Source organism: Podarcis liolepis (assembly GCF_965112155.1).
Source record: "Podarcis liolepis genome assembly, chromosome: 1".
Classification (NCBI taxonomy): Eukaryota; Metazoa; Chordata; class Lepidosauria; order Squamata; family Lacertidae; genus Podarcis; species Podarcis liolepis.
Window position 1 is genome coordinate 1541652 of NC_139554.1, and position 27221 is coordinate 1568872.

The 27221-nt window shown below is 46.1% G+C and overlaps 1 protein-coding gene across 1 annotated transcript in view; it reads left to right on the forward strand.

The window, feature by feature from the left end:
• The window catches only part of TOGARAM1 (TOG array regulator of axonemal microtubules 1), a 27687-nt gene extending 1598 nt beyond the window's left edge, over positions 1-26089 (forward strand). Inside the window, exons 3-23 of the mRNA XM_083514512.1 lie at positions 3382-3433; positions 6538-6672; positions 7790-8074; positions 8687-8949; positions 9264-9496; positions 10178-10278; positions 11281-11448; positions 11959-12057; positions 12818-12996; positions 14626-14782; positions 15164-15241; positions 15452-15605; positions 15732-15837; positions 17808-18043; positions 18976-19134; positions 20197-20323; positions 21461-21582; positions 21765-21957; positions 22879-23098; positions 23481-23567; positions 24836-26089. Coding sequence (XP_083370638.1) covers positions 6543-6672; positions 7790-8074; positions 8687-8949; positions 9264-9496; positions 10178-10278; positions 11281-11448; positions 11959-12057; positions 12818-12996; positions 14626-14782; positions 15164-15241; positions 15452-15605; positions 15732-15837; positions 17808-18043; positions 18976-19134; positions 20197-20323; positions 21461-21582; positions 21765-21957; positions 22879-23098; positions 23481-23567; positions 24836-25089 — 3351 coding nt within the window. The 5' untranslated portion in view covers positions 3382-3433; positions 6538-6542 and the 3' untranslated portion in view covers positions 25090-26089. The remainder of the gene's footprint in view (positions 1-3381; positions 3434-6537; positions 6673-7789; positions 8075-8686; positions 8950-9263; positions 9497-10177; positions 10279-11280; positions 11449-11958; positions 12058-12817; positions 12997-14625; positions 14783-15163; positions 15242-15451; positions 15606-15731; positions 15838-17807; positions 18044-18975; positions 19135-20196; positions 20324-21460; positions 21583-21764; positions 21958-22878; positions 23099-23480; positions 23568-24835) is intronic.
• The last annotated feature ends 1132 nt before the right edge of the window (positions 26090-27221 follow it).

Below are 27221 nucleotides of genomic sequence, written 5' to 3' on the forward strand. Positions count from 1 at the left end.
AAGACAAAAGTTGCTGACCAACAGGTTAAAACAACTCAAATGGGAACTACAGTGGTACCTCTGGTTACAGACGCTTCAAGTTACAGACTCCGCTTGCCCAGAAATATTACCTTGGGTTAAGAACTTTGCTTCAGGGTGATAACAGAAACTGCGCTGTGGTGGCAGTTGGAGACACCATTAGCTAAAGTGTTGCTTCAGGTTAAGAACAGTTTCAGATTAAGAACAGACCTCTGGAACGAATTAAGTACGTAACCAGAGGTACCACTGTATTATTAAAGCGATCTAGTTGAAGACTTCACAGGATTTCATAAATGGAATACTAGTGGTGCCTCTCTAAGGCCCACTGTCCTTGTTTTATCAGGGAGGAGAGGTGGAAGCAGGGTTGCTCTTGCCCTCTTGTGCATTTTGCACCTGGCTATTGGCCACTTGCGACCAAGTGAAGACGCCTGGGTGCCAGGATGGCAGCTGACATCTCCACTGTCTGGCTGGCACACAGCAGCATATATTTGTTGCCATGCTATGGTGCGAGTCAGATTTTAGCTGGAGCTGACAGGAGCTCACATTTGTCATCTTGAAATAAAAAAGGCACCTAAACATTCCATTAGTGCACCTGTAACCTAGGTTTAAGGGGCTATATGGCGAATAGCTTTTATATCTCTAGTGTGGGATTTGAATCCTAGCCCAGCACTGCTGGTTGCATCCTCTCCAAGATTGGCTCTTGCAAGGCGGTGCTGATGCTGAAACTTCACGTCCCTCTGTTGAATGGCTTTTGCACCCTGCAGTAGCTGAGGGTGGGGACAAAGGGTTTCCCCGGTAGATTCGTAATCTGGGGAACCGGGTTCACGTCTTATATGCATTGCAAAGCATATAAGGGGATTGCTTGCGTTGATCCAGATTATTGGTTCAACCAAGAGCCAATGTGGTGTAGTGGTTAAGAGTGATAGACTCGTATTCTGGGGAACCGGGTTCACATCTCTGCTCCTCCGCATGCAGCTGCTGGGTGACCTTGGGCCAGTCACACTTCTCTGAAGTCTCTCAGCCCCACTCACCTCACAGAGTGTTTGTTGTGGGGGAGGAAGGGAAAGGAGAATGTGAGCCGCTTTGAGACTCCTTCGGGTAGTGATAAAGCGGGGTATCAAATCCAAACTCTTCTTCTTTTTTCGTTATAGTGCAAGGAAGAGAGCCATGGGGGTGGGGGGGGAGCTTGGCATGTGGTTTAGAGAAGCAGGTGTGTCGGATGGGGGAGCTATAGAAGACGGACTGGTAGGGCGACAAAAGAAACATTCATAGCCTTTCCACCAAGGAACTCTAGGGGGCATGTCTGGTTCTCCCCCCCCCCTCGTTTTATCCCCACAACAGCCCTGGGAGGTAGGTTAGGCTGGGAGAAGGCAGTGGCTGGCCCCCAAAGTCTCGCCCAGTGAGCTTCATGGCCAAATGTGGGATTTGGACCTTGGTCTCTCCCAGGTCCTAGTGGGACACTTGTAACCACTAGGCCACCACTGGCTCCCATAGGGTAGGTCAAGAAGAGGAAATGGCTATTCGCATTTTCTCCAAACTGGCCCCTGCCAAGGGGTGTGGATGCTGCAGCTTCAATGGTGTGGTCTTCACGCCACAGGAGCCGAGGGTTTTGCTGGTGCAGCAAAGAGCTGTGGGGAGGGAAAGCTCAGCAGACCGTTTGGAGAAGCAGGTTCCTTGGCATCCATAGAAGAGGGAGCAATCTTTAAAGTGCAAGGTGGGGTGAGGAAAGGGGCATTATGATTCTAATATGCCTGTGGTTAAAGGTTCAGCACGTTAGAAGCTTGGATAGCGGTTTTTTTAAAGGTAATAACTTTTAGCTACCCTCCACACACTTCTTGTCACACCCTTGGAAATGTCTTCATAGGAGCTGATGGTGAATGGCTTCCCTGGTCCATCTACCCAGATACGTTTAGGTTACATTAGCTGAGATCAAAAAGGAGGGTGGGATTTCTTTTTACAAAAGCTCATTTGCCTCATCTTCTGGAGGCAGTATTTCATACCCCATAGACCACTAGACAAGTAGCTATTTGCAAGCTTGTGCTATCCATTATCGTTACTATTTTATTATGGGCTGACCATCCTTCATCACTTATAGTGATCTAGATCAATGGTTCCCAATTGGTGATCTGCAGCACCCTCCCCCAGGGGGTCTGTGGCACATACTTGTCAGCTGTCCAGGACATCCCCTTTTGGGGCACTGTACTCTTGCACAGGTCACATGACTAACCAGATTCAGCATAAAGTGAGACTCAAATTGAAGCTTGAATTTTACAGGTATCTGTAGAATTTCAGGGAGGAATTATTTGGTGGTTTCTCCACTGTAATTTTGCTTAAAGATTATATCTGAAGGAGCGTCTCCACCCCCATCGTTCAGCCCGGACACTGAGGTCCAGCGCTGAGGGCCTTTTGGTGGTTCCCTCGCTGCGAGAAGCCAAGTTACAGGGAACCAGGCAGAGGGCCTTCTCAGTAGTGGCGCCCGCCCTGTGGAACGCCCTCCCATCAGATGTCAAGGAAATAGACAACTCTCTGGCATTTAGAAGACATCAGAAGGCAGCCTGGTTTAGGGAAGCTTTTAATGTTGATGGACTACTGTATTTAATATTTTGTTGGAAGCCACCCAGAGTGGCTGGGGAAACCCAGCCAGATGGGCGGCGTATAAATATTAAATTATTACTACTACTGTACTATTATTATTATTATGATTATTATTATTATTACCACTACAACTGGGCTTGTTTTTTGTTACTTACTGAAAACTTTAAGTTTTTTAGGATTTTCTTCTGTATTTTAAATGTTTGTCAATTGAAAGATGAATTTAAGAAGTATAATTCTCATGGTTGGGAATTGATTCTTGAAAGTAGCAGCAAAAATGCTTCCCGGGATCATGGAGCAAATTAATTATTACCTTCAGGCGCATTCCAGTGAGCTCATATTTTGCTACAAATTAACACAAGTTGTTCAGTAATAGCTGAAAGAATTTATAATGAGGAATGTTCATAGTGATCCAGTAACAGTAGTGAAAGGTAGAAGACCAGCAGCCACAGAAATACTGAGAGGAAGAATAATATAATGAAAAATTCCTCTCGGTTTGTCCAATCAGCTTGCAGATTGTTCTGTTAGAGTGTGCTAGAAATTTAATCTGACTCCCAATTTCTAAAGGTAATCAGGTTTGAGCTGTCCCAGAGACTGATGGTATGGTACTTGAAAATGCTGTAACTTTTGTAAGAAACATTTATCCTTCAGGCTTCCAAGGTCCAGACTCAGCACAGTTGTCCATTGCATGTGACCACATCGCTTTTTAGTTTTACAAGGACGAAGGCGGAATTGCATTTTAATGCCTCCTCTGTCCTGTTTCTCTTGCAGCTCTCGCCATCCAACGATTTCCTGCAGTCTCCAAAACTGAGGCCTTCGCAAGGTAAGCGCTACATGTGTGTGCCGACCCAAGTGACTCCCTGTCATGCGATGGGGCAAAGGAAGCGGGGTCCCTGTCCTCCAGATCGGCCCTTTTCTCTTAATATGACACATAGGATGGCGTTCCTCACCCCCAACTCCGTGCCGAATCTGGGAGAAGTGCTTTCTGCTAAAACAAAGCCATGATTGGCTACAACCCAGTAGATTTTATCACAGTCCTGTTTTAGAACCCATTGATCCTGCCGCACACTGGATTGATTGGGCTAACATGTAAACTCTGGCCAGTAGACTTAACTGTGGTTTGTTTCAGCAATGAGTTGGCATTGCATCTGAACCCAACATCCTTGCTTGATCTCAGTTTGTTTGGCAGCTCCATACCAGAAGCCAGCCAAGCTACAAAGGCACATGACAAGAGCCTTTACTGGTCTGAAAGGCAACCTGTGATTTGTTGAACAAACCATGGCTTCCTGTTACAAGTGAACACACCTGTTGTCAGTAGGGATTTCCGGGGTGGGGGGGGGGGAGTGCTCACTCTGCAGAAATGAAAGCAGGGTGGATTTTAAAAATAAAATATGATTTGTTAAAAAATTAAAATTGATTTTTTTTAATTTAAATTGTATTTTTAAAATAAAATGCTTTTGGAGGAAAAATATTTCTAAAGAAAGTTTTCTATTTAAGTTGCATTATAGTCCAAAGGCTATTCTTCAGGAAATAAGGATTTGTTTTAAGTTTTTCATGTGTGCTAAGGCTCAAAGTTTTTTTTTTTTTAAAAAAACAAACATTTAACAACATCAGTTAACAAACATGGATACATATGCTATAATGTTACTGTTTTAGTTTAATAAGTTGTTTAAATTGTTATTAAGGAAATTATTATTTTTCTCCTTCCAATAAAGTACAGCAGAAAAGTTGTCCAAATATAAACAGTTAACTTATTGAACCTCACAATAATTTCATAATTATTGTTCTATGTATTTCTAATAGTATAACCAAATCAGTAATTTTTGATATAACTATAAAAACTACTCTGAAAATTTATTATTCAAAAAGTGAAACCTTCATCTGGTTGTAAATAGTAAGATTAGTCTTTCTGTAAAAAATAATGATTTAAATCAAGCCTTACTGACTAGTGATTTAAATCAAGTCTTACTGACTAGTGATTTAAATCGTGATTTAAATTTATTTGATTGTAAATCAAATCTACCCTGAATGAAAGAGCCAGCTGAGCACTAATTTGGCTGCTTTAAGGAAATGACCCTGAGGAAGATGCTTCTGTTGTCCTGGAAACCTTTCCAAGAATCTTGGTTCTTTGGGGAAAGCCCTAGACATTGAATGAAAAGCTCTATGGAAATAGCAGAATCCAGGACAAGCCCCTGAACTTCTTTTAAGAAAAGGTTGTTATAATTATTCCTCCATTGCACCGTTGAGTTCTTGCCTTTTTGAGTTTTTCTGCCCCATCAGAAAGGTACTGTCTTTATTGTCTTTTCTTTGCCTGTGAAAAACTTTTGTCTTCCAGCAAGCCTTTTAAGTGGTCTTTGCTGGCACAGAAGTTGCGTTTCTATATATATTTATTTATTGGTGGTAGTTTTTCTTATTAAATTTTTCTGGGCTGTTTCATGGGAAATGGCTATTAAATAATTTCCCCCTTTTTAACAACTGGGGGAAAGTTCAGAGTAACAAGTGGTGGTGATGTGAATGCCTGGGAGTTGAGTTGGAGCCAGCCCTTTTAAATTGGCAGTCATTTATTTTTGAAATGAATGTGTGAGTAAAGCACTTTTCTTATTTGGCGAGTCCCTCATCTTTAAGAGAGACTGAACTACTTCTAAATCTCTCCTCTTCGCAGAACTGCCAGCTATTTCCTATTCCTTTGCATTTGTGTAGAAAACGTAGTTTTGGGGGGCGGCGGCTCACTGAACCCCACTGTCTATCTGGGTTAGAGGTGGGGAACCTCCAGACCATGGGCTGAATTCAGTCTGACACAGGTTCTGGTTTGGCCTGTGAGCCCGTTTTCCCCAGACCACGGCCACCTACCCAACATCATACACGATGAGGTAGAGTCGTGGGTTTGATTGGATGTGCAGCTCAGTTCCCCATAGCGAACTTGAGCATACCGGTTGAAGTCGCCACCCATCGGCTGGCAGTCCGTGACTTCAAGCCTACTAGGTCAGGTGCATGACTCATTTCCCCGGTGAATAGAAATAATTCCCTAGAGTTCTTTAAGCAAGTGGATCTGAAAGCTGTAACCAGACAGCAGGCTATCCCTGGAAAAGTGCTAGATCTGCTTCCCAGTAGCTCAGCCAGGTGGATCTGTGGGGCAAATGCGGGGAGGGGAGATGCTGCAGCTGACTTCAGGTGTGTTTAACTGGTTCGTAGGAAGTTATTGCCAGGCCTGTGCCAGTCCTTGGGCAGGAGAAGTTAATGGAGTGAGTCTGGAATGGTTAGCATATTTGTAATAGTGACTCCTGAGAAAGTTTTTTGCGCTCTCGTAATAAGAAGGAGCCGAGCTTTGTCCCTTCCCACTTTAGTATTGAAAAGGCCGTACTGGACAAGACCAGACTTGCTTTGCTCCCTTTTATTGGCAGTGCATTGGGCACCTGCCTCTGGGTGGACTGTGCCAGTTTAGAGGGACTTCAGAGTTCATTTAGGATGAGCTCAATTAGAATGCAAGTGTGTGTGTTTGAGGGGGGAAGCAGGAGATGTGAAACTACTGGATTACTTTCAGTTGTATATGTTTTGTTTCTTTTTAAGGGCTGCTTTTGATTTTTATCTTTCTCTGTCCTGGATCGATTAGGGCAAAAAGTACTTGGGAGAAACTGCTGTGCCCCAAGGAAAAGGAACTCTTGTCTTTTCCGCATCTTGCCAGTTAAATTATTCTGCCTTGTGCACATGAAGAAAGCTTGTTGTAAGGTTGCCTTGGGAGCTTCTTCACACTTGGTGCTGGGAACTCTCAAGGGACATTCCAGAGTCCCCAAAGGAGTGTGTGAAATCCCAGAAGAGGGGCTGTGTGCTTGCATGCCTGTGTGTGGTCTCTTTGCTTGCTAAAGTTGCTTTTGAAGTGTCACTGCTTATGGAAGCATACTTGACTGCCCTTTCTTTTTTTCTTGAAAGGTGTGATGGCCTCTCATCAGCCTCATATTCCAGGAAAATGCGGGCTGCTTGGTTTCTCTCACACTCGCGGGAAGAGCGGCAGTGTGGATTCTGATCTGCAGTTTCTAGGACTGAGCAATCCCTGGCAAGATAAAGGTATTTGTAGAATGACCCATCTTTTAAGCATTTGTGCATGCCAGACCCATTCCAGCGTCCTCTGTAGCACTCTGTTGGGCAGGTCAGATCTGCATTGCAAAGCATATAAGGGGATGGCTTGCGTTGATCCAGATTATTGGTTCAACCAACAGCCATTGTGGTGTAGTGGTTAAGAGCGATAGACTCGTCTTCTGGGGAACCGGGTTCACATCTCTGCTCCTCCACCTGCAGCTGCTGGGTGACCTTGGGCTAGTCACACTTCTCTGAAGTCTCTCAGCCCCACTCACCTCACAGAGTGTTTGTTGTGGGGGAGGAAGGGAAAGGAGAATGTTAGCCACTTTGAGACTCCTTCGGGTAGTGATAAAGCGGGATATCAAATCCAAGCTCCTCCTCTTCTTTTTCAAACTGGCGAAGCACTTGCCATGGTTTTCCGGGCCATGAGCAGAAGTTTTTTCTAGCTTTCTGCTGTCTTGACATCTTTAACCTGAGGTGCACAGAGCATGTGGATGATGGCAGAAGTGTATTAATAATAATAGGACTCATTATGTTCTGAAGCCCTTCAAGGTCAAAGCTCTGTGCTATATATTACTTCCTCATGCAGTGCATGCATGAATGGGTCAGTTTCCTCCTCTGAAATGAATGGTGAGCCCTCCAAGCAGTGAGTACCCAGTGATGCAGCTGCTGCGCCTTTTCTTCTTCTTTTGCTTGTTAGGAAGCAGGAACACTGGCAAAGAGCATGAGGAAAGTATGGAGCCCAGCTCATTCAGCCAGCTTTGGGCACAGGGCCCTTGGTTCTTGCTCCAGCCCACCTGCTTATTCTCCAAACCCATAGGGCAGAATTACATCTGCAGTAGGGAGCAAAGAAGGAATAAATTATGGAGAATAATTTATGCCAGTGAAGCCAAAGTGGCAGGACCCGTTTGTATGTCACAGACCATCAGTTAAGCAAAGTAACGTGTCCTTTTTGATATGCTTATGACTTCAAGGAAAATCGGTGTGACTTGTGCTTGAAGATTGGTTATCAGACAGGTTAGACAAGAAATAGTTTTAAAATGGTTGTGTTTCCTTTCATGCTTCTTTAACCTGGATCGTTCATTTCTTTTCCCCTCCCAACCAGTGTGTGCCAGCCTCAGTTTCACCAGCAAGCCTCAGCGGACCTTCTGCAGCCCACCTGAGCATGCGCCGCCTCTCCTGGGCTCCCACCCCAGCCAAGGAGCTTTCATCCTTCCGTCCTACCCATTCTCATCGCCCAGGCACAGTCCAAAGCACACTTCCCCTCCTGCGGACTCGCTCAAGAAGTCGCAAGACTTCTCTAATTCCTGGCCTCTGAAGAGTTTCGAAGGGCTTCCAAAACCTAGTCATCAGAAGAAGTTTTCCAGCCCGATGGCAGGAGAGGACGCAGGTACGAGCCCTGGTGGAAATAGCTTGATGCAGTCTCCAGTAACGCGTGCTGAGCCTGGTAAGGAAGGGTTGCCAAAGCCGAAAAGAGAAGGAAAAGGAAGGTGCCACCTCACCCTGCTACAACCCAGTCTCCAGCAAGGGGGGGGGGGTCTTCCAGGAGGGAGGAGGGAGGCTGAGGTCAGCACTGGCAAGAAGCAGACAACCATGGAAATCTCTGCGTTTCGCCTTTGCACACTGCTTCCCACACACACTTCCTTTACATGTTACTGATCAGTCACTAAGCATCTGTCCAAATAGGGGGGATCTTTTTTGCCTCTAGAAAGGGGCTGTAGCTTCAGGAGTTGGCAAATTCCAGAGAAAGGGAGTTTCACAGTCGGCGAGTAATTGGCATTGTGACAAGCGGGGGAAGAAGCCATCTCGGGGTCCTCAGGGCTCAAGTCGTTGAGGGATTTATAGGTCAAAACCAGCATCTTGAATCGTATCTAGGAAACAATATTAAAAGCCAATGTGGACTGTGCATCAGTAGTAAAGAATGTCGTTCCTTTCTGTATATGAAAAAACTCCACTTTTAAAATGTTCTGAACGTGTGTTCTCTCTGTGTTTTCTGATGCAGAGGCAAAGCCACAGGATACGCCTCCCATTCAGCTGAAACCTGCCTTTGTGAGGTCGCCGGCTTCGCGGAGAGGCCTGAGTGGAACAAAACCAGTGCCTCCCATCCCCAGGGGCCTTAGTCCCTTACCTGACAGAGTGGAAATCAACGTAGTGGGACACAAGAATGGGGAGCCAGAAGACATCTGGCTGAATGAGAGGGACCGGAAGCTGGCCATCGATCTTTCAGAGTTGAATGTCAATGAAAAGGAGCTGGATGAGGAAGAGGTGGGGGCTCAGTGTGCTCTTTTTACTGTTAAGAAAGGGTGAATAGCAAAATTATTTTCCCGGGCTTCCCATAGGATGTATACACGTGGCCAACACAGGTTTGTTTGTAGTTTCTGTATTCCATGTTGCTTTCTTACCGTAGGCACTGCTGGTGGCGGGGGGTGTGTGTGTGTGAGATGATGCGTCTTTTAAGCAAAATTCCCGCTCCTCACTCCAGCATCCATTCATAGGCAGGCAGCATATAATTCTGCAGCCTCACACTTGCGCTTCCTCACAGCGTCCAGCTGGGATCACGTCTCTTCCCTCCTTTTCAGATGCAGAGTTCTCTGCGCTCCTTACGCAACAGCGCCGCCAAAAAGAGAGCGAAGCTAAACGGCAGCACTTCCGACCTCGAGAGCCCAGACTCTGTCCTGAAACTCGACCTGACCTCAGAGTCTCCTTCTTGCTTGTCGTCCCCAAGCACCAGCTCCTACAGCGAAAGTGGGGTGTATAGCCAGGAGTCCGTGACATCCCCGCTTTCGACAGCCCCTCAGGGAATGAGAACAATGTGAGTGTCATTCATAGCACGAGGGGGGAATCCACAGGCTGGGGGGGGGGGCGTTCCTTATCCTATGTGGGCCTTTTCCTGGAGGTGGTGATGCCAGGGACTGAACCATCTGGGACCTCCTGCATTCAAAGCAAGTGTTCATTCACTGAGCTGTAGAGGAGCAGTCCTTGCTTTCTTTTGGAGACTTCAAGGGTTGCTGAGCACTGATGGGGGTGGCTGGGGACATGTTAAGCCAGTGCTCCAGAATATGCGCTTGCTGAAGCCTCCTGGTTGCCATTCTCCGGGCAAGGCTCGGTGGTTTGTCTCCTTGTCCCTCATTTGAACTCCTATAAACAACAGCTAAAACAACAGCACGTGCATAGAAGCAGTTCATATCCAAGGCAGACTCCAACTGGGGAAAAGGCTTTAGAAGGCATGTTGAAAGAGAACCTTGAACTTGCCATCCTTCTTCTGGGTGCTGGGAGCTGCTATTAGAGGCTTTTCTGTTCGCAGTGGAACACCCACTTGGAGGGATGGTTTTCTCTGGGCCATGTGAAGAAGTTGCTCTATTTCCCATATATTCTCGGTCCTCGGAGAGCTGGTTCCTTCCTGCAAATTCTCTCGGATGAGTAATAGTGAAAGCTGGAGCACTTTGTGCAGGGTAGGAACAAGTTAACAAAAGTGCCTTCCTTTCTGCCACAGGTCGGACATATTCCCTCTCCTTGGAGGTAACTCCCAGCCAATGAAGCTCTCACCAACACGGAATCGAGGTCCTATAACTGTGGAGCAGAGTCCCACCACAGGTAGTCTGTAGGACACATAAGGACAGCATGGATTTAATGGAGTTATTCTTTCTGCAGTGTCTCTAGATGCTCCAGTGGGTCTCCCTTTGTTGTCATCGAAAGAGGGTGGGCAGGCAGCAGCCATAGACCCAGCTAGCTTTTTAATGTGGATTTGCAATCAGGTCGCATCATATCTGGGGGCTGGGCTCTAAAGCTTGGACGTAATAATGTGAAAATGCATATAGCAAAAATTACCTCTTCATCAGCCGGAAAAGAAAGGGAAGCCTCTTCCATGTCTCTGCTGGCTCCCCTCCTCCCCAGAAAGGATGGATGGAGGCAGGCAGGCAGAGATGGGAGGAGGAAGGCGGGCAGAGAGTGATGCAGGCAGAAGAAAAAGGCTGGAATGGAGCTGCAGCTGGGCGTGTAAAGTTGAATTTGCGTAAATGCAATGCACGTATGATGTGACTCAACTGTATTGCTGGGAGGGGTCAATACAATCTTATAAATATTTGAAGACTCTACACATTAAGAAAATAAAGGTACTGCAAACTGTCAGCATATTAATTTTGATGTCCTAGAATGACTGTACATAAATATACATGCTTTTTATGAGATTTGCTTTAAAGAAGTTAATAAAAACTTCGACTTGGCATTTGGCTGGTATTGGATCAATTTAATGAAGCAATGTTTCTAGAACCAGAAACTTTTCTTTCAGAAAAACATAGCAGTGGAAAGTTTTCTACGCCAGCCGCATTGCATACTGGATGTCCTGCTACTTCCCCAAACATGTACTGAGACCTAAATTCTAGTTTTCCTTGAACTGTCTCCCAAAGCCCACATCATACATGTGTTAACTCTTTTCACCGGGTTGTGGCAAAAATTCGCCAGGCAGGCATGCCTCCTGCAAGCAGTTTGTAAACGCAGAATTCACACTCTGCCCAGCTTGGGACTGTGGCATTTGCACAATTAGGCATCTTCCTGTGTTGCTCTTGGGAACAATTTGCTGTGGATTCTGCCTTCCAGGGATCATGTTTCATGAAAAAGCGGCTTCCAGCGTGAGCATCAGCGGCCAGCGCCTGAGCTACGGGAATGGATCAGGAGACTATGAAGAGGACAGACAGAAAGTGGCATCGCCCGCCATCCTTAAAGGGCAGAGTAAAGAGCACCAAAGGCACTGTAAATCCACCAAAGGTGAGCAGGTAGAGGGTGCTGGAAGGGAGGGGCTTCGACTCTATTCCTCTAAATTTGGGCCTGAATCCTCTCTTAGTCTTCCTTCCTGATTTTGTGTGTGTGTGTGTGTGTGTGTGTGTGTGAGAGAGAGAGAGAGAGAGAGAGAGAGAGAGAGAGAGAAGTGCTACCTTCAGATGTGGTAGAATCTAGCTTTTCGTTTTAAAGTTAAACTGGAGGAATGTTTCTGGGCGGAATGGGAGTGACGGCACATGCTTTGGACCTGATCCAGAGCTGTGCGGTGCTGCAGCAGGCATCCAGGTCCTCCGTGAGAGCATTTGCTTCTCTGTCTTTGGATAAGGCTCCAGAGGGTAAGTGGAGGCCCACCTTGTGTACTGGATGCACTGGTTTCGGCTGTTGATATCAAATGCAAAACCAGAAGGGAACTTTCTCAATGTCATAGATGCAAAGCCCAAATAACTTAATGAGGAATTATAGGTAGTCTTAACGCCCGGTTTTTGTTTGTTTTTCTAGGGTTTACAGGGCCCACTTCGAGTTTACAGCAGCTAACTAGCTTAGATTTCATTTCACCGAGTGCCTTGTCAGAAGACTCTGTAGTCATTGTTGGAAAAGGTATTTCGAACAAGCACTTCTTGATTACAATTCTTCTTAAGCTGGCCTGAAAGATTGTCTCACCACTTACACAGCCAGTCAGTCACTGGGCTCTGCAGGGCCTCCTTCAGAAACCATCCTATCAGGAGGTCCACTCCACCCGATGGAGGCATTGGGCCTTTAGGGTTGTCTCTCCCCTTGAATATTGGACAGGTGCCGTCTCTGTTGCCCTTTCAGCACCAACTGAAGATCTTCCTTTTTCAATAGCCCTTTTAAATTCCCAGTCTGCATCTGGGATGAAATTGTTCTTAAGATGTTTAATCGCTTTTGCCAGCCTGGACTCGTTTGTGGGGAAAAGAGTGGGATATAAATTTCATTAATAAATAAATAATGAATAAAATGATCAGGAAGGCTTAAAATATATTTTGCTTTATCATCCTTCTCCCCCACCCAACTCCCTTGTAGGTGTTTTTGTTGGAGTGGGAGGTCACATGGTCCTGTGCAAACATTTCTTGCTGAGCAAATAATATACTCGGTGTGTGCAAAAAATTGCACATTGGTAGCTGTGCTTGCCTTTTCCTGCTTGCAATAAAAGAGGCAAAGAAAGGTAGAAAAGAAAACAGTTCCTGTGCACATTGAATGACCTTGGTGCTGTCGTCGCCTTGTTTAAACCTGTGCATAAAATGGTTGTGTTTAAAGAAATAATGTATGCCAGGGAGGGGAAATTCATTGTGTGTTAGATCTTTCATGATAACCCAATGAGCCATATATGTCTTTTTAGGAGTGTTTGGAAGCCCGCCTTCAGCTCCACTAAGTTACGGCCAGTCCCTGATATTCTCCATGGAGAATGGAGATGCACCTTCGTTCAAGCAAAGCATGGAGCCGCTTTCCGGGATCTACGGGAGAGCCGTCCAACAGCAGAACCCTGCACTTTATTTTGATGTGGAAAACGAAAGAGATGTAAGAATGGAAAATACGTTGCAGAAGGGGGACTGTCACAAAGACAAGCTTTCTGAAAATGCATAATGCACCTGTGTGCCACGGTTGCTACGATCGCATTTTGTTCTTGTTCATGTTGTTTAATGTGTTAAGATGTTGCATGTTGCCAAATAATTTGTCTACAGGTAATGGGCTCACGGAATAATTGCAAATAGTTCCTGATGCATACTGCGGCACAGTGACAAATGCCAGTATGATCCCATTCTGTTATCCTAAAAGGTTCCAGCAAGTTTAAACAATAAAGAGAGAGAGCCAGTGTGGTGTAGTGGTTAAGAGCGGTAGTCTTGTAATCTGGGGAAGCGGGTTCGCGTCTCTGCTCCTCCACCTGCAGCTGCTGGGTGACCTTGGGCCAGTCACACTTCTTTGAAGTCTCTCAGCCCCACTCACCTCACAGAGTGTTTGTTGTGGGGGAGGAAGGGAAAGGAGATTGTGAGCCGCTTTGAGACTCCTTAAAGGGAGTGAAAGGCGGGATATCAAATCCAAACTCCTCCTCCTCCTCCTCCTCTTCTTCTTCTTATTATAAAGCACAACCTTTTTTTCACTAGGCTAGATAATGCTGAGCGCAGCCCTATTTTATTCTTAACTCTGGTTAGCAGAATAAAGAGAGACTTACTTTCCACCTTTGTTCATTTCTCCTTTGCACTAAAGTATGTACTACAGCCATCTGCAGTCTCGTAGCAATTGTTGACCTCTCAATAGCTGATCACTCAGATGCACCTGCCGCGTCTTGCAAAGTGCATCAGAGTTAACATTGCAGCCATGGCGTTATTTGCATGACTGTTTCTTGAATCATCTTGTTTTTCTGCTGTGGAAAAGTTATTTGAGTACGACATGATACAATATCTTTATTGTCATTGTCCCATATAGAACAATGAAATTGAAAAATCTACATAAGACATTCAAAACCCCCTAAAAACTCTGAAACCCCATTTTAAAATACAATATACTATAGAGACTCCTTATACTGCATTTAAAACCAGAATTGCATTTGGGTAGAAACTTTCTCAGGCGGCTAGTCCTGGCCTTTACAATCCTATACCTTCTTCCAGAAGGTAGAAGTTGAAAGAGATCATTTCCGGGGTGCGCACTATCCTGCGCTATCTCTGCAGCTTTCTTACAGCACCTGGAAGCGTAGATTTGATCCAAGGTGGGAAGAGTGCACCCAATTATTCTCTCCGCAGTCTTTACAACCCTGGACAGCATTGTTTTTCCCCTGGTCGTGCAGCTCCCAAACCACACACACAGACCAAAATGTGTGTGTGTGTGTTTGAAAAGGTGAGGAAATTATTGTGAGAGAAAGGGGACGTGTTCTGTTTCTCACTGAAGTGCTATTTCACTTCATCCATTAAGATCTTGTTGGCCTCCAGGAATGAAGTCAGACTGCTGGAGACTCCACCAATAATATTCAGAAATTTTGACTTTTTATGCCAACGGTCCTTCGTAGCTATTTTATTTTTGATGAGCCTGGCACATGCATCTGCATCTTTTAACATTTTTTTGTTTTAACATTGTATGCCACCGTGATATTTTTTGATACGGTGGGTATAAAAATACTTACTATAAAACAGTACACTTTCCTGTTCTATGCAGATGAAAGTTGCCTTATCCAAATCTGCCCGGGAGAAGATGAGACAGAAGAAAAGAGAAGAAAAAGAATATCAGGAAGTTAGAGATCTTGAAAGAAAGGAATCGCACTCTTGGGAACTGCTTAAGCACAATGAATCGGAGAAGAAGACAACCGAAACCAGTAAGCCAAGTTGTTGTTTTTAACTGCTCTTGCAATGCCACCTTGTAAATACGCCTGTGAAAGTCACTGACCTGCAAGTCCAGCTCCATCGCTTATTTCTGTGCTGTGCATGGAGGGAGAGGCCTTTCTTCCCCTGGCAGGCTGCTTAGTCTCTGTGTGCAGATCGCAAAGGAAGGATGAAACACTGAAAGAAACAGTGCTTTAAGATCCATTGAGCTCTGTTTCTTACTCCAAATGCAGTTTCTTTCTAGTGTGGTTTGGGGTGTGCATATCACTTGTTTCTCTAAATCGTCTGGGGGCTGTACAAAGACTAAAAGAGGCTTGTGATTTAGGTAACTTATGGAGATATGCTGTTAATGAAATCTGGTTCTTTGCCCTCAGGAAATGCTGCTTTCAGTCCTCTGTTGAAGAGAATGTCAAGTGTAAAAAGGGCACAGCCTTCGGTCTTGCTAGAATCAGGTGAGACTTCACAGCTCAGATATAAAAAAGAGATAGTTGCCGTGTCGCGTGTTGTGGGGCGTCTCAGATAGGTTGCTTCTACCGTTGGGAAGATCTGGCCATCCCTGGGGTTGGGGCTGCCTCTGGTTGCTCTGCCTATGCAGCCACATGCTCATCATGTGCTACTAGTCCCATTGCACTTTTGAATCACCAACTGGGCAATGCTTGCAGGTGACGTCTCTCCTGGTCCGCGAATGCAGTTGAGAGACCGGGTGCTGTCTGTCACGCACAGTCCAGAGATAATGGAACCGTCCGAACTGAGACCCTTCCCTAAACCTGAACTTGCTCTTTCGGAAGCCCTGCATTATCTTGCGGAAGACGACTGGTATGTGTCCAACGTTATCTTTCTCTTCTTTATTTTTATTGACTTGGTCATGCAATCAGCAATTAGAATTGAAGTCCGCCCTGTGCTGCTTGCATAGCTTTGTGTTGTTTCCGTTTTCAAACACAGGGAGAAGAAGATTGAAGGCCTGAACTGGATTAGGTGCCTCTCTGCCTACCACCCTGATGTGTTGACGGCAAAGCTGCACGAAACCAGCCTGTCTGTTGTTCAGGAGGTTAACCTCACCTCTCCTTTCTAGATCTTTTCCTGCAATTTCTTGGCGGATGGTTTTGAGGGGATAATAATAATTTTTTATTTATTCCCTGCCCTCCCCGGCCAGAGCCAGGCTCAGGGCGGCTAACACCAGTAAAATTACAGTAAAAACAATAGGGGGGAAAACAAAAAAAAAAAAATTTAATACTGGTTAAAATGCAATTTAAAATGCAGCCTCATTTTAATAGTAGCCCATACAGTGGTGCCTCGCAAGACGGAAAACCCGCTAGATGAAAGGGTTTTCCGTTTTGGAGGTGCTTCGCAAAACGAATTTCCTATGGGCTTGCTTCGCAAGACGACAATGCCTTGCGAGTTCCTGCTGTTTTTTTTCTCCCCCCCCCCTTTTTCTAAGTCGCTAAGGCGCTTATCAGCTGATCCGATCAGCAGATAAGCCGCTAAAAGCCACTAATAGTGCTAATCCGCTAATCCGTCAATGGGCTTGCTTCGCAAGACGAAAAAACCGCTAGACGAAGAGAATCACAGAATGGATTCTTTTCGTCTTGCGAGGCACCACTGTACATCAAAACCATAAGGGGAGGGAAACATAAGGGTGAGACTGAGTCCAAACCAAAGGCCAGGTGGAACAGCTCTGTCTTGCAGGCCCTGCGGAAAGATGTCAAGTCCCTAGTCTCTTGTGACAGAGCTTTCCACCAAGTCAGGGCCAGTACTGAAAAGGCCCTGGCCCTAGTTGAGACCAATCTAACCACCTTGCAACCTGGGACCTCCAAAGTGTTGTCATTTGTAGACCTTAAGGTCCTCTGCAGGGCAGACCAGGAGAGGTAGTCCCGTAGGTACGTGGCAAAATCCTAACCACGATGCAGTCCCAGCTAGGAGGGCTTAGGGTCACAGCCTAAATTTGCCAGCGCATTGGGCAGCCGATAATTTTATGTACCATGCTAGATACTGAAGTTGGGATTTTGCTTGGCTTCTTTTTTATGCCTGTCAGTGGGATGCGGGTAAAATACTATTTTTTGTGCCTGTTCTGGCCTACCAAGCCTAAGCAAAGGTGGTCCTCAAATTCGGTCCCTCTAATTCCATTGGCCTTTTCTAATGGACTGAGTTGGGGCTGCAGGTGCTTCTGAATTCCAGGATGACAGCCATGTTACTTTGTAGTAGCAAACAAAACCTTTGAGCAGTTTGCAAGAAATTAAAATTATCAGTAACAATAAGTGGTTAAAACATTTGAAAGAAAATGAAAATCAGCAGTAAACTAAAAGGAGATTGAAACACATCAGCTTTTACATGTCTATGTTGGCTTGTCTCAACAAAAATGTTTTATGCAGGTGCTGAAAAGACTATATACAGTACACCTGCCTAGTGTTCATAGGCAAGGAGTTTTAAAGGGTGGGTGCTGCCACACAGAAATATTTTTCCTTAAAAAAAATCGGACCTGTTATGTGACACTTGTAACTAGTGCCAGTTCTGCAGACTGAAGTGGTGGGCCCTTTGGGATAAGGCAACCCTGCAAGTAAAGTGTTCCAAAGCTGTTAAGGGTTTTGTATACCAGTATACACCTTGAGCCTCACCCAATAGCAGATCTCTGAGCACACATGTTATGTGCTGACAATGAATCCAGTCGGCAGTTATGCTGCAGCGTTCTGCACTAACTGTAGCTACCAGGTCAAGTACAAGGAAAGCCCCACATAGAGTGCATTGCAGGTTTCCAGTCCTAGAAGTCCCTGTTGCCTGAACTACTGTGGTCAGGCTCTCCCACTCAAGGATCAGTTGTAGCTGCCATGCCAGACACTGGGCCTCCAGTGGCAAAGCTGGACCCAGGAGCGTCCTCAGACTGCAATCCTGTCCAGCGCAGGCAGTTTACTATTTTTCAATACTAGGGAAACATTCTCAGTGCCTCTGCTGTCTCGTCTGGATTTAAGGCAACCGTTGCATTTTGCCACCATCATCTGACTCAAGGTCTTTTCTTTCGCACAGGTGAAGAATTTGCGTTCCGTTGTTTCCCGAGCTGCCGTGGTTTGCTTAGGGGACTTGTTCAACTACCTGAAAAAGAGCATGGATCAAGAACTGGATAACACGGTGAAAGTCCTTTTGCACAAGGCTGGGGAATTGAACACCTTCATTAGAGAGGATGTTGACAAAGCCTTGAAGGCCATGGTGAACAATGTGACACCAGCACGGGCGCTCTCGTCTCTGATCAACGGAGGCCAAAGGTGAGCCTCTGGGACTCTTCAGAGCTTTCTCCTGCTTCTTATTGCTCCTTTGTAGGCCTCTTCATTGTCAAACAAATGTAGATCATAATAAGAGCCAGTGTAGTATAGTGGCCAGAATGTTGGAGTAGGACCTGGGAGATTGGGGTTCAAATCTGCACTTGACCATTGGGGTTCAAATCTGCACTTGACCATGGAACTCACTGGATACGACCGTATCAGTTGCTGCCTCTCAGCCTTACCTTCCTCATGGGGAGGAGAAGGAGGAGGACTAAGTGTGTCACCTTGAGGCCTTGGAGGAAAGGTAGGGTATAAATGAAATAAAATAAATAGCAGTAGTTAAGCCTTGCTGTGTGAGCTCCACTGGAAGAAATGGGACTCACACGGGAGCACTATTGAGATGAAGTCCAGTTAGAAATGTGTGCAAGCTGTTTTGAAAGGTGTGCTTGGTAGAAAGTTAGGACAGGCAAATTCTATGTGAGTGCAGAAGACCCGTCACATAAACCATTCGCTCATCACACTTCAGAAAAGTATTTTTTTTCCTGCAGCAGAACTTTGAGAGAGCTGCTTTAATGCTTCCCCTCATGAGCAACAGTGATTCATTGGAGTTCTTCCTTGGTTGCTGCTGCTTCTGCATGAAACAAAACTGTTGGTTGGTGAAAGGTTTCATGTCAGCGCATTCCTACAAGGCACCTGCTCTCTGGTCCAGATTACGTTGGGAGAATGGAGTGAGGCTGATGATTGGTCAGCCAGCCAGATCCACTGCTTTTACTCCAGATGATCTTCACAGTGCTGTGATCAGCAGCTTAAAGGAAGGGTTCCGGTGTGCAGCTGTGGAAGTTTTTAGGGACTGCTTTCAAAATCATTGTTTTCAAGGCCAGATAACCACACACTTCTCTCTTGCGGATGTTTTCCTTTCTTCTCGTTCCCATTAGCCACTTGAACACAGCAGTGAGAAGATGTGCAGCCCAGCACTTGTCAGATGTGGTGGAGCACATGGGGCCGGGCCGAGCGTTGTCAGGCATTAAGGATGTGACCGACAAGCTTCTGTCTGCAGTAGCCAAATTTGTCCAAGACGGATCACAAGAAACAAGGTGAGTGAGCAGGTGCAAAGCGAAAAGGAATATGGGATGCTGTGACCTCCCAACTTGTCTGGAAACCTAGATTCACACATGAAGAAATGTGAATATGTAATGGCAGAAATAGCTGACGGATCAGAGACCGGGAAGGAAATGAAAGAAGCTCAGGTCACATTTTTTCAGCTGATTTTTCAACCTTGAAAAATCTCAGTATAAGCTTTAGAAAACACCATTTGAAAGTTTTCTACATTTCTAAACTGGTTCAGAATGAGAGCATTGAATAAAAGTGCAGTTTGTCTTCCAGCTGCTGCAGTTTTATGCATGTTAGGTTCATGCAAATTGGTTCACCACTAGAGGCTCCATATGCAAATTACTGATTGACACCTGGCTCCAAATATAGTTATTGTCGTGATTCCCAACTTTTGATCTCACTGCTCTTTGTGCTCCTTTTTTTTTACACATGCAGAGAATACATTTTGTATGTACATAATTAGCAAAGCCAAAATAATTAGTATGAGCAAGGTTTTATATGAATGCCTTCCTGTGGTTCATTGTACCATTGGAATTGTTTGGAAGAGGGACCCCAAGGTTCATCTAGTCCAGCCCCCTACAATGCAGGAAACATGAGCCCTCAAATGCTTCACAAATATGATATGGGGTGTGTGTGTTGTTGAGTTGTTGTTTTTATTTTGATTACATATTTTGTGGTTTTATATTTTGATTTTGTTCTGTGAGCCACCCTGAGACCTCTGGGTATATAAATTCAAATACTAATAATAATACTGTACATTTTACAGAAAGATGTCTGTACTTAGAGCATATATTTATAGTGCTTCGTAATGTACATCCCAGGGAGGTGGGGCAGGGTGTGAACAGCTCTGAGATCTACGGGTGAAGGGCAGTATACAAATTTAATAAAGAAGCAGACAGACAGACGATGAGTCTGTAACTGAGCTCCGGTATCCTCAGTCAAGCATTATTATTGTTGTTAATTTACCAAAGAATCTGGCCTGACAGACATGCGCTGGGTTGTGTTCATGGGTGTAAATCTACTCAGCTGATTTGTGGTGGGTGCAGGTACTACGGACGGAAGATGCTCTTCACTTTGATGACACACGCAGACTTTGACAAGATGCTTGAAAAGTATGTGCTGCCAAAGGACTTGCCTTACGTGAAAGAGACTGTCAGCAGCCTGCGGCAGAAGGTAGGCTGTGAAGACTGTAACGCCGTGTATAAAAACAAGAGGTGGGGAGATTTGTCAGATTTTGGAAGTAGTGATGAACTGACCGCTGCTGACAAGGTTTTTCCAACTTGGCAATTCCAGCTTCTCTTTTAAAGAGTCGGTCGGACAGACCGCAGAGGCCTTTGTCTTCGCTGTGTTCATTGGTTGTCACTTAGATGACACCTATGTATCCCCACCTACAATATCCAGAAATACTTTAGACCATCTTTGAGAGGTGACATCTGATACTCTTCCTGAGGAACAATCCTTAGTTCTAATTATCACAGACAGTGAGGAAGCTCAGTGGTCTTCCCTCATTAGCTTTTCACAAGTCCTGCTTTCAGTCCCTGGCTTGTAAGATAATTAGTTGGTCCACGTTATAAACCATGTGTAGGCAAACTAAGGCCCAATCGCCTTCTCAGTCCGGCCCGCGGACGGTCCAGGAATCAGCGTGTTTTTACATGAATAGAGTGTGTCCTTTTATTTAAAATGCATTTCTGGGTTATTTGTGGAGCATAGGAATTTGTTCATATTTTTTTTCCAAAATATTGTCCGGCCCCCACAAGGTCTTAGGGACAGTGGACCAGCCCCCTGCTGAAAAAGTTTGCTGACCCCTGTTATAAACAGGCACAGTTATTGTTTGCTGCTGCTTTTATTATCTGTCTGAGAAACTATACGGAGGCTGATCATTAGCCTCCTGAACCTTGGATTTTTTCAGAAACTGTCACTGCTTTTAGAACCCTGCAACTAATGCCCTTTCCACCAGTTAGGTAGAGAACGCCTCATAAATATTTTTCCTTGTGCACCCCAAAAATTCGCTCTTGGGGTGTGGGGGAGAACCCCTGAAACAGCACTTGGCGGGAGATTGTTCTGTCTGGCAAGTTGATGTGTTTGTGCAGATGAAACATTTGCAGTAGCACAATGTTGAATTCTACCCTTAATTTTTCATCCAGATGCCCTCTTGGAGTTGTGTCCAACATTAATCCTACTCAGAGAAGACCCCTTGAAGTTTGTAGACATGACTATCTTAGGCTCATTCATTTCAGTGGGCCTTTTCTGAATAGCACCTAGCTGGATATAACCCAAAAGACCCTCCCTGTCTTTGTAATGCAATTTCAGGGTCTGGGAGAGATGCCGATAGTCACACCCTCAGCCAAGGGCGGAAGAAGGGGCCACACCAGCAACATGGACAATTCCAGATCAGCCTCTGTGTCGCGAGAAGCCCTCAGTGCTGGCGACAGGTACAGTTGTGCCTTCCTGCTTCAAAAGCTTTGGTGGGGGGGGACATGGGTTAAGGAGTTGGGAATCTCTCCTGCGTAGCTCTAGTATCTATTGAACTCTGTGGGCCTTCTCCGAAGTTATTACAAAGGCTGCAGAAGTAGGAAAGTTCCGCTGCAAAACCTCTTGACGTTGTTCTTTTCAGCAGAGAGATCAGAGAAGTACGCGAAATGCCCCGGAAATTAGCTCCCCGTAACGCCTTGGAAAGTGCGGAATACGTGAAGGTCATAACGACGCTACTGAATGCAAAAGATTTCCGGGATCGAATTAATGGAATCAAGCAGCTGTTGGCAGACACAGAAAATAACCAGGACCTTGTTGTTGCAAACATTGTGAAGGTAACCGTATAAAGAAAAAGCCCCCAAGATCCTTGTTGGAGCTAGCAGGGGATCCCATAGAGCAGAAACCAGGAGATTTAAATTGGAAAATATCATGGCTCCGAGGGGAAAGGGAGAGTCGCTCTAAACAAAGGAGGAGCCTGCTTGACCCTAGAAGTAGAAGCACAGCTATATAGGGGGAGAAATGATGTGTGGGGGGTTCGATCACCGTTCCGGCTAGCCCTGTCGTCTACTGCAACTGGCAGTTCTCAAAGGGCATGGGGAAAGAGCTCCCTTGAGTTGGGAAGGGCAGGGATTGGGTGTGGCATCTTGTGGCCCCACCACTGAAATGTACATGGAAATGCAAGTGTGTTCGATGTCTTTATGGGACTTTTTACGCCCTGCCCTCCTCCTGGACACATGCTCTGCTCACCCCTTTGCACCATGGGATTTGGACCAAGACCCCCTCATGGCCTGGGACTGGGCACCAGGTTTAGACACCAGGGACTGTCGCTTGGGTTCTCCCTGGCACATGGATGTGTTGCAGAGCCTTTGACAAGTTAGCCTTTTCAGTCTTGGCTCTCTATAAAATGCTCAGAACAGGTCGTTTAGGAGCTTGGTTTCCTTGTTTCCTTTTTGATTATCTGATATTAACTTGTTTTTCATATTTCGGCTATTTCTTGAACAAAAGAAGCCCAGAATTCTAACTCCTTCACTGACTGTAGTTTTCAGAGATGGTGGGATGCACGCTGACCAAAGGGGTCTGCAGCCTCTTCCTTTGTTTTGTCCTCCCCACAAGTGTTGGGAGTACGTCGCTTGATGTGTGTGCTGTTGTCCTGGGGCATCAGCCGCGTTTAGATCAGCGTGCAGAGCCTGGTCAGCTCACTGCATCCGCGTGAGGAAATAGGCTTCCAGCTGTTGTGGTCCTCTGCCCTTGTCTAGATCTTTGATGCCTTCAAGTCCCGCTTGCACGACTCCAACAGCAAAGTCAACCAGGTGGCCCTGGAGACGATGCACCGCCTGATTCCTCTGCTGAAAGAGAAGCTGTCCCCCATTATCAATATGCTGATACCTGCCTTGGTGGACAACAACCTGAACTCCAAGAATCCAGGCATCTACGCCGCTGCCACAAACGTCATCCAAGCCCTTTGTCAACACTTAGGTAATGGGACCTTTTCGGCTACCAGCCACGCTTCAGAAAACAGGGTTGCGAAAAAGAATTCGCAGCAGGTTTGGGGCTGAGCGAACAAAAGCTCTTGTTTCTTTTTCCATTGCTCAGTTTATGCATCTGTTCATTGTGTGTTGGCACACTGGCGCTCAAGGGGGTGGAGGAACGATTCCAAACTGGAGCAGGCCTCCAGCCAATTCTGGTGTGTGTGTGTGTGTGTTTTAGGATTCCAAAGGCCTCGTTCTGTGCACTTCCCTGCCAGGGAATGCCAAAATAGCCCCTTTCTGGCTATTCTGCATCAAACACAGGATATATGTTGCCCTCCTGAGACTCCCATTGAGTTGGCTTTCTGTCTCCCTCCCTCCTCTGCATCTAGACAACTACCTGCTGCTTCAGCCGTTCTGCACAAAGGCCCAGTTTCTGAATGGGAAAGCCAAGCAAGACATCACGGAGAAACTTGCAGGTAAGGCTCTTGGTGCTTTGCTTCCATGCCTTCGTACCCAGAGTTTGCCCTTCCAGGATGAGCCTGCGCAGGACCTGCTTGCTCAAGACTCTTCACTGCTCTGCAGGCTCCGTGATGGTGCCAGGCAGCTTGGAAGGTTGTTGCCAACCTAAGGGATGTAAAACGAATGTGAAATAGCCCATTGACGTCCCATCCCATTATAACAGCTGAAAGCATAGCAGGAGTTCAAGCTTAAGAACTGAGGAAGCCGCCTCACACAGAGTCAGGCTATCGGTCCATCTAGGGCAGTACAGTGGTATCTCGGGTTAAGTACTTAATTCGTTCCGGAGGTCTGTTCTTAAGCTGAAGCTGTTCTTAACCTGAAGCACCACTTGAGCTAATGGGGGGCTGTTGCTGCTGCTGCTGCGCGATTTCTGTTCTCATCCTGAAGCAAAGTTCTTAACCCGAGGTACTATTTCTGGGTTAGCGGAGTCTGTAACCTGAAGCGTATGTAACCTGAAGTACCACTGTACTGTCTACACGCATTGTCAGCAGGGGTCTCCCCTAACCCTACCTGGGGATTGAAGTCAAGGCCTTCCACTGTGCTCTGCTGCTGAGCTGGGCCCTTCCCCACAAAGCTTGTTTGGAGCACTGTGCGCTTACCTTATTTTTCGCTCTGTAGGAAGCACCAGACCATAAGACGCACCTTGTTTTAGAGGGGGAGAACAAGAAAAAAAAATTCTGCCCCTTCAGTGAAGCAGCAGGAGAAACGGAGCCCCTTCCATTTCTCCTCCCGCTTGGCTGAAGGGGCGCTGCACAGCTCTCCCTCTCTGCTGAAGCCAGGAGAGTCTTGTTCCCCCGGCTTCTGCAAAAGGAACCCGAAGTCTTTGGAGCACAGTGGGAACTTGCGCTGCGCTCCAAAGGCTTCAGGTGGCTATCCCTGAAGCCTGGAGAGCAAGAGGGGTCAGTGCACACCGACCCCTCTCGCTCTCCAGGCTTCAGTGAAAGCAACGCAAAGCCTCCGGAGCACGGAGGGAGTGCTCCCTCTGCACTTCAGAGGCCGTACACACATTTCCCCTTCATTTTCAGAGGGGAAAAAGTGCGTCCTATAGAACGATAAATACGGTAATTGGTGGCCTTTCCAGAAGATGCTCTGAGTTTGCATGCTTTCAGTTGCATTCTTGCTCAAGTTGAGCAGGCCAAGGCTTGAGGTGGGGAAGAGAGCCTTTGGTGTGACCAGTTACTCCCCCTCCCTCTATGTCTCCCCCTTTCTGTTGTTCCGAATCCAGAGCTGGTGGTGGAGCTGTATCCTCGCAAGCCTCACGCCGTGGAGCAGAAGGTCTTGGTGGTCCTGTGGCACCTGCTGGGCAACATGACCAACAGCGGCTCCTTGCCCGGAGCCGGCGGCAATATTCGGACAGCCACTGCTAAATTGTCCAAAGCGCTTTTTGCACAAATGGGTCAGAACCTGCTGATCCAAGCTTCGTCCCAGTCCCCCCACATCAAAAGAACTCTGGAAGAATTCCTTGACCAAGCTACCTGAAGCAGACTGAGCAGGGGCAGGTGTGCGCATGAATAAATGCACCGGCATAGACAGTACGGTACCGACAGGTTACTGAATAACTGACAGCAAACTCTTTTCCGTGGGGTCGAGTGGAGCACCCCCCCCCTCTCTCTCTCGCTGCATTCCTTCACAGTGCCTGTGCTTTTCACGTGGAAGTGGATTTGGATTGACTGCTTTTAATTACTGGGTTTTCCTTCCCCCTGGTACGCGTCCCAGGCCGAAACCAAAATCAGTATGATGCTTGGGAACTCTCCCCCCTCTGGTGCTGTCCCAAGAATTCTGTGGAGTTGGGGAATGGATGTCTTGCGAAAGCAAAAGTCAGCTCTGCTTGTTTGCACTCTTCTGTAGACTCAGTGGGACAATGCCCTGTGTGTGCGCTAACGAAGATGAGATTTTAAAAAGGAATAGTTCTAATCATGAAATCATGTTATGACATGTCTTCTCATGTAGCCTTAAGAGGGAGGGGGGAAAAAACTTTTGAGAGGCACATTTATAAAGAACAGGGTTCTGTGTGATATTTGTGGAAAAAAATGTATTTTTAAAATCAGTCCCAGTCATGATTGTGCAGTGTTCGCTTGCTTTTGCTGCTGCTGCTGTTGATGTATGACATCTGCTTGACAGTTGGGCATCATTATCTGCACACTCTTGTCAAACTTTTAACAGGTTATAATGAAGCATGTTGACCAACATTTATAGAAAAGAAATAATTTTTACATATTTTGAACAACACATGTCTTAAAAGAAATGTCACGTATTGAATATAGCTTCCATATTTTAGTGTGAAAAAATAATACTGAATTTATCTCTGTCCAGAATTTATAAAGGTGTTAAGTTTTCTGCCCTGCTGTGCAATCCTCAGCGATCTAGTGCCAGTTGTTCCTTCTGCTCTCGAAATTTTACCATCTACAAGTACTGTATTCATTTGAAACACAAAAACAAAATGTTATTAAAAAAATAAATGGATTTATTTCTGTAAAAATGATTCCCTCATGTTGCTAGACTTGAAATTTACTTTGCATAAAATGTATGTCATGAAAATCCACGTGGAAGTAGGGGGAAAGTGGCCGGCAAATGCACCATTTTGGAAAGAAAATGTGGGGAGGTCAGGATCGGACCATTTGGTCCATTTAGTTCACTACTCTGCATAATCAGTCTTCTATGTGGGAAGTCTGTGAGTTGGGGCTGTTGTACGTTGCAGCCATATGAACTTTCTGAGAAAGTTCATGTCAGGAACGCCACTTTCAGAGATGGTTTTATGGAACAAACCTATTGATGGAGGGAAGACGTGCGGAGGGAGGGGGGAAAGCAGAACTACGAGACCCGCCATACTAATCCTCTTTTCCAAAGGAGTGGCCGCATCCTTGCGAAGTGTAACCAAGGGTACTCAGATCATGGCACAGCCTCAATTAAGGAGGAGCAGTGGGCTTTGTCCAGTTGGGGGAGGGGCGGATCTGGAGTGTGTTCCTAGCATGGTTCTCTCTCGCTCGGACTACTGCAATGCGCTCTATGTGGGGCTACCTTTGAAGGTGACCCGGAAACTACAATTAATCCAGAATACGGCAGCTGGACTGGTGACAGGGAGCAGCCGCCGAGACCACATAACATCAGTCCTGAAATACCTACATTGGCTCCCAGTATGTTTCTGAGCACAATTCAAAGTGTTGGTGCTGACCTTGAAAGCCCTAAACGGCCTCGGTCCAGTATATCTGAAGGAGCGTCTCCACTCCCATTGTTCTGCCCGGACACTGAGGTCCAGCACCGAGGGCCTTCTGGCAGTTCCCTCACTGCGAGAAGCCAAGTTACAGGGAAGCAGGCAAAGGGCCTTCTTGCTAGTGGCACCCGCCCTGTGGAACACCCTCCCACCAGATGTCAAAGAGAAAAATAACTACCAGACTTTTAGAAGACATCTAAAGGCAGCCCTGTTTAGGGAAGCTTTTAATCTTTAATAGGTTATTGTATTAGTGTTTTGTTGGAAGCCGCCCAGAGTGGTTAGGGGGACCCAGCCTGATGGGCAGGGTATAAATAATGAATTACAGTGGTACCTCGCAGGACGAAAAACGCGCAAGACGAAAGAGTTTTCCATTTTTTGAGTCGTTCCGCAAGACGAATTT